Source organism: Meriones unguiculatus, chromosome 18, assembly GCF_030254825.1.
Source record: "Meriones unguiculatus strain TT.TT164.6M chromosome 18, Bangor_MerUng_6.1, whole genome shotgun sequence".
Lineage (NCBI taxonomy): Eukaryota > Metazoa > Chordata > Mammalia > Rodentia > Muridae > Meriones > Meriones unguiculatus.
The window spans coordinates 11,386,288-11,399,637 of NC_083365.1; the positions used below are offsets into that span (position 1 = coordinate 11,386,288).

Below are 13,350 nucleotides of genomic sequence, written 5' to 3' on the forward strand. Positions count from 1 at the left end.
TTTCATTATGCATATTTTGATAACCAAAAAATTTAGTGCTATCTTTGGCTCTTTGCAAACTGACAGTAACAAGTTTTTATTGCACCGGGTCATCAACAACCTGAATCTCACCAGTTAGCTATTGATATTAACTATTTCAAGACAAAGTACTGGATCAAGGTTAAGTTGAATTTTGTTAACTATTCTAATAATAAAGGTAGGGGTTTTCAATCTGATATTCAAGATACATCCACTGGAAAAAAATACATACCCAAGTCATATTCCTGCACAATGCTTATATATCCGTAGAGTGGGCAGTGGCCGAAGATGACCAACATGACCACACGGCCAGTTGCCAGTGTAACAATGTGTGCTGAGTGTCCAACTACTGCATACTGCTCCTTTGCTTTGGGGGTTAACAATACCCATGATTCATTATGAATATGAAATACTCTCAACTCATTGGTCACATTCCCTGTTGAATCAATTTTTCCTCCATACATGTAGATTTTATCCTACAAGAAAGATGTAAATAGGATTTTTTAAACCATTAAAAAAAATAAAATCTAGAGCTGGAGAAATGGCTTAGCAGTTAAGAGCATTTGCTGCTCTTGGAGAGGATCAGAGTTTTAAAATTCCTTGAACCCACACGGCAGTTAACAGCCACTTGTAACTCCAGTTCCCAGGGTGTGGATGCTCTCCTCTTCTGGCCTCTGAAAGAATAGCATGCACAGACACACATACAGGCAAAACATGCACACACATAAAATAAAAATAAATATATCCTTATAAAAGCTGATGTCTGAGAAAAGAAAGTGATTGGTTCACAACCTCATTCTTATTCTTAGCTTAAGAAAGATGAGTAAAATGTACTTTTCAGTAAATTACTAGGAATAGGATACAGAAAAGAACAAAATAAAATAAATCACATTATTTATCTCTCTAAAACACCTTCTTCACATGAGATGTTTTACAGAATAAAAAGACTTGGAAAATAAAGTTGCCTCATCCTACAACATATGCACAAAAACAAGGAACTGAAAATGCTTACTCAGTCAGCACTCCAATGTGGCTAAACTTGCTAATGTACATGGAACACACTGATACATTTTAATCTTCATTCTTATCTACTTGGCACTGTGATCTTAGTATCCAGTAAATACCATGGATTAAAACAGTTTAAATTTCAATTTCCAATTACAACTTGGCAAATTATAAACCTACATCATGTCTAACAATTTTACATCATTACAACCAAAGCTGAAGAGCTATTTGATGACATAAAGCAACAGGCAGAGTTGAAATTCTTGCTCGGTAAAAGGTTGAGACGGTTTACCTTATATAATGCCAAAGAATGGCCGTATCTCACAACCACACTGTTCACAGAATGGTTTAGTGGAAGCCATTCCCTAGAAGCCAGGTCATACCTACAAAACAAACAGACCATATTTCACCCAGATGACCAAAGAAAACATCTTGTGTTCTTCTATGCCTGATATGATCCAGTTCAGAGATTTTCAACAAACCAACCAGGGATCTAGGGAGGCACATGCTATTCTGGCAAACATACCTGATACCTGGGCCCACTGAGCATGTGAGAACGCAAAGGGGCGGTCAACTGCACACCCTGGGATAAGACGAATATCGACTGGAAGGCTCTATAGCTCCCTGCAAACCTCCTCGACAGAACCACCTAAGCCACCTGGAGTTTGTATTATAAAGGACTTAATAATTGAGCTCACACAAATGTTTACTCATTTAATAATGGCAAACTGAAGGTAAGTATTGAAAAGGGAATAATAATTAAAAGAAAATAACTGAGCAGTTAAGATGCTCTCAGTGAGTTAAGTGCTTGCTGTACAAGTCTGACCACGTGAATTCTATCCCTGGGATGACATGGTGGAAGAGAACAAACATGTGTGTGTAATAAGCGTGTGCTCACACTGGAGATCTAGGGGAAGTGGAAGGGAGAACTTGGAGTAGATAGTATCATGATTTTATATATATTCATATATATATATATATATATATATATATATGAATGAAATTTCCAAAGAATATTTTTAAATTATCAGTATTTCTTTTGATTTAGTCTTTTACTTAAGAAAGCTAAAATACAACTATAATATTTCAATCATAGGGTAAATGCAATTAAAAATTCTAAAATGCAAAATCAGCAAAATGAAAGTATTTACAGGGCTGGAGCAATGGCTCAGTGAGTAAAGTACCTGCTGAGCAGGTGTGCGGCTCTAACCTCAGAGCCTTAGTGCCCTTATACAAGATGGATGTGGAAGCTCCTCTGTGCAGCTCCAATCCCAGCGGTGGAAGGATGCAGACAGGCAGATCCCATGGGGTTTGCTGCCCAGCCAGTCTATCCAAAATGATGAGTTCCAAGTTAAGTGACAGACCCTATCTCAAAACAGTAAGGTGCCCAACAACAGAGGAAGACACCTGATGTTGACCTCTGGTATCCATCCATATGCACAGGACTCAATATATTTGCGTGCTCCACACACAGCCAGAAAGCAGCAGCTCATGCTTATTCGTGCATTACTGAATAATCACAACCAATTAAAACATTCTTTTTTTTTTTTTTTTTAAAGAAAACCCACTGTGGTAGTTTGAATAAGAATGGCTCACATCTTTGAATTCTTGGTCTCCAGCTGGAGGAACTATTTGGGAAGGATTAGAATGTGTGGCTCTGTATGAGAAGGTGTGGCTGTCAACTGGGAGTAGACTTTGAGGTTGCAAGACTTTCCCAATGTGCCCTTTCTACCTCATTCTTTTGGATAAAGACATGAGCTCTCTATTGTCCCTGCCATCAGACCTTTACTCTGCATCACAGACTCTAACCCTCTAAAACTCAAAGGCCTTCTTCCCTTTTTTGTTTGGTTTGGTTTTGTTTGAGACAGGGTTTCTCTGTGTAGCCTTGGCTGTCCTAGATTCGCTTTGTAGACCAGGTTGGCCTCAAACTCGCAGCCTGCCTCTGCCTTCCTGGGCATGGGGATTAAAAGCATGTACCATCATGACTGGCTTTAAATGCTTTCTTTAATAAAATCACTCACTGGAGTTTCAAAGGAATACACTATTTAATCTTAGAATCTATTAGCTCCCTGCTTTGAGGTTGAAAACCTTAGTATTCACATTTCCAATCCCACTTCTTCTCCCAGTTTTGTTCCATAACATACACAGTGTCCATGCTCATAGCATTCACATTCCATTTTGTGCCTTTAGACCCATAGTGACTCAGTGTTCAGTGTATCAGCTGCAACAATCTCATCACAGTCCTCCTACTATGACTTCTTCAGTCTTCAATTCTTTACTGGTTGCATCTCACTATCAAGTAGTGTCTGGTTTTGAGATCTAAGTGTAGCTTAGGCCCTGGCCTTAAACTTGTGGTCCTCCCACCCAAACATTCTAAGTGCTAAGATTACAGGCATATCACGTCATGCCTTGCTCAAGTAAAGGTTAAAAGTAGGGCTATCAGAAGCATTCCTTTCCTGTTCTCTCATGATTAAGAGCATTTACTTGATATCATTCCAGGTGAACGGCATCTTGACCAGGTAAAATACTTACAGCCTTCCATATGCTGCTGCCTTTAAAGTTACAGCTGGTATTCAATGTTGTTATGGAAAGGTCTCAGGCTAGCTTGGAGTTTACCTTCTTTCAGTAGTTAGCTTTTCTGTTTAGACCCTGAAGAATTATCAGTCATCTTCATTTTCTTTCTTTCTCTTCCTCTATCCTGTGTCTCACTGTCTCTATTTCTTGCTTTTTTTTTTTTACACAAAATTTTATAAAAGTAGAAATGACTCCAGTTGTGTTCTTTTTTTTTTTTTTTTTAACAAAACACACTGATGAACAAGGCTATGCAACAATAACAAAAAAACACTCTTGCCAGGTGCAGCACTTCCCCAGCCTTCCTTCTCTGTAACTTGTGCAACATTCCTAACAAGCATCTGGAGACTTACATTTCTGGTATGCTGGACCCATTACAAGAATGTCCCCACTTGCCACTTTCAGTAGAAACTGTGTTGGTGACTGGTTAGGGCAAACCTGCTCTGTTGATCTGAATTTGCTATACCTTTGTTTAAGACAACTGCTGTGAGTTCTAGGCTAGCCTGATCTACATAGGGAATCCCAGGTCAGCCAGGGCTACATAGTGAGACCTTGTTTAAGAAAGAGAAGAGGCAAGGATATCTGAACCTATCAATTTAATAGACACAAAGTCTTGAGATGTGAAATCTCTTTGAAAACTGAATTGAGCTCTTCAACTCAAGTAGCATGAGACATATTTGTAAATAAGGACAAGAGAAGTACATTGAAAAGCACTATCACACTTTTACAGAATTCTTGCTATGGTTCTGAGGACTTTCTAGGTTTGAAACTACATTCCTACACCTTGAGAGGACAGAAACATACGGAGGAAATACAAAAGTTTCCAAATGTGCCCTATCCACTTGGCATGGAGGTTCTTAATCTGTTCTTAAAGCATTTCGAACCTTATCAGCATGTCAGCTGACAGCCTGTCAGACACTTAAGTGCTGGCATGTTCCCAGCATGCAGGTCAGATGAACTACCAAAACATACTTGGAAAATAGGACAACTTTTTTTTTTTCACAGCACAAAAGAAACAAATATAAAAACATTAAGAAGGAAATACAGCATATGAAATTTAAGGACCAAATAAATTATTCTTCAGAATATTAGGCAATTACTTTTTAGTCCTGAACAAACACATATATGGAGGGCCCTCCAGGTGTCACTGCCAGCAGGAAAATGAACTAGAAGAGGCAAGAAGGAAAACTAGATTCAGCACAGCTTACCCGGTCTGGTTCAAACTTCTGTAGTCTGACACAGCAGGTGGTTTATTTTGTACATTTTTAAATACACTAAAACTTTAGAAGGAAGTTTCCTCCTGACAATTATCACAACAAAGTTTATGGCATGACTACACTGAAACTCCCTTTGTCTTTGGCAAAGTACCTATGACTTCTTCCACAAGAATGGGCTCTATTGACAGAGAAGCAATAGATTAAAGGTTTGGAATAAGGATAATAGCAAACTCTTTTGCAAAGTGCATGGGACCGCTTTCATGAGGATGGGTTCTACTGACTGAGAAATAATGCTCGGTGGTCTGGGAGATTTGGGTGCAAAAGATCACCAGGTTATCACACAACATCCATTCCAGCCTTCTGGGTGAACACATATCAATTTCTTCCATTGTAGAAAAGGCCTGTGTGTTTAATAATTCTGGTTTCCCTAGTGTTATCTGTAAGCACAAAGACCTTGTATCCTTCCACACTCATAAGCACAGGAATGCAGGAATCAGAAACAAGAAACAAGTGTTTTCTATAGAGATGGCTAGCAACCCAATGACCATCAGTGAGGTCCAAGAGCTGAAGCTAGGGTAGGAAAATCTCAGGAAGCCTGAAGACTAAAGGAAATTTGCAGAGACATTGACAGAAGTGACATCCTTTATTCACTCTGGGCAAAATGTATATTTATACAAAATTCACACGAAAGTAGCATTTGTCAGAAATAGTTAATAACAGATTTTATCACTGTTTACTTTGAATTCCCAGATATCCAATGTCAGCTATGTATACCTGACTCGTGCTTCCCCAGAAGACCAGTGCACCATCTTTGGCCCATTCCAGACATCCAATTGACACCAGCTCTAAACCTTAAGTGTCTTTTCATTCCCTTCACCATCAGACTACAGGGCACATACTCCACCTTCTACAACGGCCTGGCAACCCACTTACAGAATCTGACCAAAATCCAAGCAAAGGTTCTTCAAAGAATGGAGGTACCACGGCCAACAGAAAGTACCAAACCACCCAGGGCTTCCCATACAATGATCTGTTCTTTATCTTAAAAGTTCAAGAACTTGATCAAATCTGGTCTTCTTATTGAGAAAATGCTGTAACGCTCTCCTGATATACCTTGTGCTATTTCAATCCACTTATTACTTGTAGTTCTTTTTCCTTGGGCAACAGTGTGTTACCTCCTGTCTTACATGTATGTTTGTTTTTCTCTACCTTTTCAACTATTTTCTCTGAATTAACTGGAATTATCTCAACCCACGAATCATTCAGTTCCTAGATTTGGCTCAATCTGATTTATTCCTGTTTCTTTAGGTCTAAAAAACTTCCTACTTCACCTCAAAGTCTTTCAGCTTCGTGCTGAATTCAGATCTAAGTTATCCACAAAACAAGCAGGAGGAAAGGTCTCCTCCAATAACTCTTCCTCCCTTTAGCATGGCGGCTGGTGCAACTCACCTCTACGTCCTCCTTCTTTACTTCGCTGAAGTCGTATAAAATGCAGGGGCCCAGATAAAGGTTGTGCAGTCTTTTGGAATAGAATACCCTGTCTGAACTTCACTCAGGGTTTACAGGTCCTACTGTAGTGTCACTGTCGTGTCACTGAGACAGAAGCTGCGGCTTCAAGGAGTCAGCCATTTGCTCAGTTTCCCTACTTTTCACTAACACTTCTTATCAACTACTACTTCTCCTCCCACAGATGAAATAGCTTAAAAAAAACAAAAAAGACAATATTCAATCAGTTTGCTTTGTTCTAGATTTGGGACTTATATTAGTTGCTTTTTTTTTTTTACCGTTATGACCTAATATGTGGCAAAAAAATAACTGAGGGAGAAAAGGTTCATTCTGGAGTGCACTTCACTATAGCCATGAAGACACGGCAGGGGAGCAACTTGGTCTGCAGAGCCAAGGAGAGAAAGGAGAATGCCAGTGCCCAAGCTAGCATCTCTCCCTGCCTCCCTCCCTCCAGCCCTCCCCCTCTCTCTCTTCCTTTTCATAGTCAGACCTTGGGCTATCCTGGTTGTCAGCTTGATACAACTAGAGTCAGCTGGCTATGTAACTTAGGGAAAGTAGCTGAGCATGAGCCAGGGGGAGAGCCATCGAGCTAGTGAGCAAGCTGGTAAGCAGCTTTTTTCCATGGTTCCTACCTGTGCTCATGCTTGAATTGCTGACTTGACTTTCCTCAATAATGACCAGTTACCTGGAAGTATAAGATCAAATAACCCCTTTCTTCCCCAAGCTGGTTTTGGTCAGTGTTTTATCACAGCAAAAGAAAGCAAAGCAGAATAAAATTAAAACCAAAACCAAAACTACCTATTTTTTGCCCAGAGAAGGAAAGAAATTCAATAAAGTTTTAAGTGATAATCCTTTTCATTTTCATTATTATCTTTTAGACAAGGTCTCACCATGTAGACAAGGCTGACCTTGAATTCACAGGGATCCATTCCATTCTGCTTCATGAGTACTAAAATAACGAATTAAAGGTATATGCACTCCATACACAGCTCAACTGGATCTTTGTTTGTTTGTTTGTTTTTGTTTTCTAAGACAGAGTTTCTGTGTGTAGCACTGGCTGTTCTGGAACTATCTGTGTAAACCAAGATGGCCTCAAATTCACAGAAATCTGCCTGCCTCTGCTGGGATTAAAGGTGTGCACCACCACCACCTGGCTTAGCTGGGATCTTAATGCAGGAGGCCAAAATCAGTTATTTTGTAAAAGGATCACTGGGTGACACAAAACAGAAACTGCTTTTTGGCATGTTTTCTATTTTTGAACAGGGTCTCACTCTGTGGCGCAGGCTGGTCTGGAACTCAGCTATTCAAACTTGTGACAGTCTCTCAATTGCTAGGATTACAGGTATGGCTACCACTCCCAGTTTAGGAACTGCTTTTAATAAACTTAAAATTGTGGGTTAGTAGGGTTGTGGGAGAAAGAACATAAAGATAATTCCTGAAATGCACTTGATGAAAACAAGTATAAATGACTATAAAATTTATAACTGAAATTCCAAACTACAACCTTGTTTTTTTATTTTGAAACAGGATGACATGTAGCCCAGGCTTGCCTCAAACTTGTTATATACCCAAGGATGATCTTGAACTCCTGGTCCTCTTTCCAGAGTGCTAAACTGACATCGTATGTTCCATAGTCCATTTATAAGGTGCTGGGTATTGAATCTGGGCTTCCTGCATGCTAGGCAGGCATTTTACCAACTGAGCTACATTTTGAAACAGGTCTTCCTATCCAAAATACTTTTAAAAATAATCTCTATATTCACTGAAAGTCCATGAAAATTAGGAAAGCAGGAAGTATGACTATACAATATTTGTATAAAATATATAAAGCCCTAAAACTCATGTTTTGATAGAGTACACAGAAAAAAAAATTCAAATCTTTAAAAACACAACAACATAAAACATGGCTCACAAACAAACGTGCCATTAAACACACACGCAGAATACATGTGAAGTAAAGAATTCACTTGCTCCTATGGCTGTACGTGCTTACCTGAGCACCTTCTGTGACCTATGTCTAGAGTTCACAGTAAATTAAGCCCAAACAATGAGCATGTACAATAATGGGCACACATGTAATTTAAAATAAGCAACAGTGCTTGAAAGGAATTTAGAACTATGAAAAACAACAGGGAAAGCCTGTCTGACCCATATGGTCAGGAAAGATCTCTTGGTGAGACAATTAGATTGTGCTGTAAAGAGGAGCAGAAACCTGTCCTCAGGTACTAGACAGAAGGAACACCAGTGCAAAAAGAGCTTAGAGTCGGAGGTCGCTTCATGGGCAAAGAAAGAAGACCGTTACTGCAGCACAGAGGACAACAGTAGTTGAACGTCCATACAGGCCCATTATGGGTAATGGAACAGTATTAATGGGGGGGGGGGGAGGTCTGGATGTGTGGTTTCTGTACTTGTTTCTGGCTTTTGGTGTATAGCACAGGCTGTATTCTAACTCGCTATCCCCCTGACTTAGCTTCCAGAGTGCTGACAGTGTAAGTTTGTACAATCAAGCCTGGCTACTGACAGCTTTTTAGAATATATGTAAATGATGAGATTTGCAATTTTTAAATATAATCCCATTCACCTTTACAAATGGATTAAAAGCAACAGAAACATAATCTGACAGAACTCTATTGCCAGAGACTAGAAACCAATGGCAGGCTAGACCTAAAAATAAATAAATATGGCATGTATTTGATGATAGGGTTGGTGAAAAGTAACGTGGAGTTATGATACAGGTTGTGAAAGAAAAGCATCAAAATGATTCCAAGGTTTCTTGCTTCATGAGAGAAACAAGTGGGTTAGAGAGACATATCACAGGCAAGAACCCTTGCTGACCTATCAGAGGACCAGATTCAGTTCCCAGCAGCTCACAGCTGTCTGGAACTCCAGTTTCAGGAGTCCAGTGCCCTCTTCTGGCACTGCTTCCATATGGTGTATACATATACATGTAGGCAAGACACTCTTAAACAAAAACAAGTAAATCTAAAAGTAAGAAAAGGGGGATGAGGCGCTGAGGACACTGGCTCAGTTAGTAAAGTCCGTGTCACACAGGTTTCGGCCATGCTTGTAATCCCAGTGCTGTGGAGGCAGAGACAGGAAGACGCCCAGAGTTGTAACACTCTGCAGTGCTAGGATTATAAGTACAGTCCAAACCTGTGTGACACACACTTTACCAACAAAGGCAAGGAAAATGATGACAAGTTAAGAGTAAAATCACACAAATGACACATACTGTTAACAACAGAAGAAAAAGTCACTATCAGAGTTTAATTTTACCTTTTCTTTTCAAGGAAGCAGCATTAGTAGTGGTAAGAGTAGCTAGGTTTTTATTTGTGTGTTTGTTTGGTTTTGAGATAGGATCTCTGTATGTACCTATCCTGACCGCAATCTTCCTGCCTCTGCAACCTGAGTCCTGGGACTGATGACAAGCACATGCCACCACACCCAGCTTTAGATATAGGGCATATTTTAAAGACAGTGCCAATGAGACCTGATGATATACCACAACAGTCAGATACTTGAGTAGAACCCATGACACTCCCCCCGTCTCTGCTTCCTGGTGTTCACACCCACGAATGAAACCCTCCCTTGAGTATCAGCAGAGTCTTGCTTGCTTCTAACAGTGGGAAGGAAAGATGACAGGGTGCCATTTCTGTAATCCACACTGATTATAAGACTGAAGCAAAGCTCTTCTTGTGGCTTCATGACATAAACACATACATGAGTGAGAACCAATGACAAGTGGGCAGATAGACTTGAGGAGCTGAAGGCAGTATCCAGCATTTCTCAATTTTCAAAAAGCTGGTAAAGGAAATCTTTATGCGACAGTAAGCTCCATGACAGCAAACCAAAGAAGAAAACAGATGCTGTTGACAAACTATGAGGCTCTGCCTCAGGTCCTGATCTTCAACTAGTACTTGGTGAAACAGACAGCAATGGAGAACTGATGTTTCTCATGAAAGGAAAGGATTCTAAAGAGGCTGACTTGCTGCTGGCAAAATGAAGTATCCTCAAATTGCAATTCTTTTTCTTTAGCCTTATTTTGTATGTGTACAGGTGTTTTGCCTGCATATTGTCTGTGCACCTGTGCACACAGTACCCATGGAAGCCAGAAGAGGGTGTCAGATCCCCTGGGACTGGAGTGACAGGTGTTGTGGGCCAATATGAGGGCAATGAGAATAGAACCCAAGTCCTCTGGAAGAACAGCCCAAGCTTTAACCACTGAGTCATGTCTTCATTCCTGTAACTGCTTTTTATGAAGAGAGACTGACAAGATGTTCATGTCCAGAAGATGAAGCTCAATAACTGTTTGCAATTTCAATATGTATTTATATGTAGAAATAACATCTAGATATTCAAAATTACTGGTATGAAAAATAACTACGTTCTAAACAGGCTCAAATCTGATATGTTGGTTTTCAAAGTACTGACATCTGTTGGGATTTTCCCATTTTTTTTTTGTTTTGTTTTGTTTTTTGTTTTTCAGAAGGCACTGGTTACTTCAAGTACATGCTTTAACAACAGAATATATGATATGATAGTATATGTCCTCTTCACTAGTCAACAGCTTTTTCTAAATGTTAGGGAAATTTTCCAGTCATTATTCAATCAGAATTTATTTTTAAAGATTTATTTTTAATTATGTATGTGCCTGTTGTACATATATGTCTGTGTTAGTGCTTATATAAGCCATAGGCATTGGTTCTTCCTGGAGCTGAAGATACAGGCGGTTGCATGGAATCTTATGTAAGAAGTGGGAAGCAGCTCTCTCCGTAAGAGCTGGAGAGGACAGGAACTCCACAAGGAGAGCAAAAGAACCAGAAATTTGAACACAGGAGTCTTCCCAGAGACTTATGCTCCAACCAAGTACCAGGCATAGAGATAACCTAGAACCCCTGCACAGATGTGGCCCATGGCACTTTAGTGTCCAAGTGGGTTACATAGTAATGGGAAGAGGGGCTGCCTCTGACATAATCTGATTGGCCTGCTCTTTGATCCCCTCCCTCTGAGTGGGGAGCAGCCTTACCAGGCCACAGAGGATGACAATGCAGCCATTCCTGATGAGACCTGATAGACTAAGATCAGAAGGAAGGAGAGGAGGACCTCCCTTATCAGTGGAATAGGGGAGGGGCATAGGTGAAGAAGAGGGAGGGAGCGTGGGACTGGGAGGGGAGTAGGGAGGGGCTTATGGGGGGATACAAAGTGAATTAAGTGTAATTAATAAAAAATAAAAAATAAAAGATTTTTAATTATGTGTATGTGTCTATTGTACATATATGTCTGTGTTAGTGCTTATATAAGCCATAGGCATTGGTTCTTCCTGGAGCTGAAGATACAGGCGGTTGTGAGCTACCTGATGCATGTACTAGGAACCAAACTTGGGTCCTCTGAAAGATCAGCAAGCACTCTTAACTGCTGAGCCATCTCTCTAGCCCCTCAGAACTTATATTTAAATGAAATACAGAAGAAAAATTATAAATGCTTTATATTTATATGTATAGCTTATGTAACTAATATAGTATATTGTTATATATACTAGTTACAAAAGTATTTTATATATTTAAATATATATTTATTTATTGTTATATATACTAGTTTTATACGTAATGCATAAAATACTTATGTAGCTAGTGTTCTCTTTTGTTTTTAATAAATCTAGGGGCTGGTGAGGTGGCTCAGTGGTTAAAAGCACTCTTTGATTTCCCAGTGCACCTGGCTTCCATTCCTATCCATCACATCACGTAGCTCACAACTACCTATACCTCCAGCTCCAGGACACTACAGTCCTTCTTCAGGCCTCCTTGAGTACCTGCACACACGTGGTATACATCAACACAAGTGCACACACATACAAATAAATAAAATAAAAATCAATCTTAAATTATAGATATCAACAATAAAAACAAAAACCATGGGTAATAACACATGTTCTTCAGATCTGTCATTATGAACAACGTGAGAAATCACTTCAGGTTCAGCAGAAACTCTCCTGAAGCCACATGTTTCCAATCAAACACAAGGATCTACAGGACAGTTTAGGTGAGTGATTTAAAAGCAGCCACATCAGTTACATGATGATCCATATGCATCATGCTGTGAATGCAGTCCTTTATTTACAAAGTTTTGTCACTGCCAATCATTTAGACAGGGAAGCAGGACAAACTCTAGTTTGCTTTAGTTGTTAAGCAATAAACCATTCCGATACAGTGTTGCAGTCTGTGTACAAAAAAGGTTGCGATTCAGGGACTATCTAAGAGAGCTAATGAAAATGTAATCAGAAGAGCAGCGTTAATGGCAATTTAAGACTGCTGAACATAATTTGGTAAAGCAGATTGTTGACCATGCTTGCTTTATCCTGATTCATGGCTTGCTGTTAGGCTAGATCTCTTCAGAATTTGGGTTACAAGAGAAAACAGGAAACTAACTTTTCAGTATCATCATATCCATCTGTGTATAATTTACTTTATGGTAAACAATGGTGAACTATGGCCGATAAACGGTTTCATATTCCTTGGGGTGGGGGAGAGTCAGGTGTCTTCATTGCTGTTCTACTGTTGCAAAGACACACCATGACCAAGACAATTTATGAAAGAAGGCATTTAATTGGGCCTTGCTTACAGTTTCAGAGGATGAGTTTATAACCATCATTGGCAGGGAGCATGGCAGCAGGCAGGCATGGTGCTGGAGCAGGAGCTGAGAGCTTACCTCTGAACCACAAGTAGCAGACAGAGAGGATGAGACTAGGACTGGTATGGGCTTTTGAAGCCTCAAAGTCCACCAACCCCAGTGACACACCTCCTGCAAGACCATAGCTTCCAATCCTCCTTCAACAGTTCACCAACTGACGAATGGGCATTCAAAAATATAAGCCTATGAGGTCCAGTCTCATTCAAATCACCATAAAAGGCATGATGACACACAATTATAATCCCAGCACTCACTAGGCCCAGCCTGGCTATCTCACAGCAGTTTGGGGGGGGGGGAGTGTTATTTGTTTGTTTGTGATATGCTTTGTGTATCTCTGTCTAGCCTC

General features: G+C 39.9%; 1 protein-coding gene across 1 annotated transcript in view; it reads right to left on the reverse strand.

Annotated features, from left to right (window-relative positions):
- Window positions 1-13,350, reverse strand: part of Atrn (attractin) — a 137,836-nt gene that overhangs the window by 79,521 nt on the left and 44,965 nt on the right. Inside the window, exons 7-8 of the mRNA XM_060372211.1 lie at window positions 1,316-1,406; window positions 251-494 (exon numbers count right to left, since the gene is read on the reverse strand). Coding sequence (XP_060228194.1) covers window positions 251-494; window positions 1,316-1,406 — 335 coding nt within the window. The remainder of the gene's footprint in view (window positions 1-250; window positions 495-1,315; window positions 1,407-13,350) is intronic.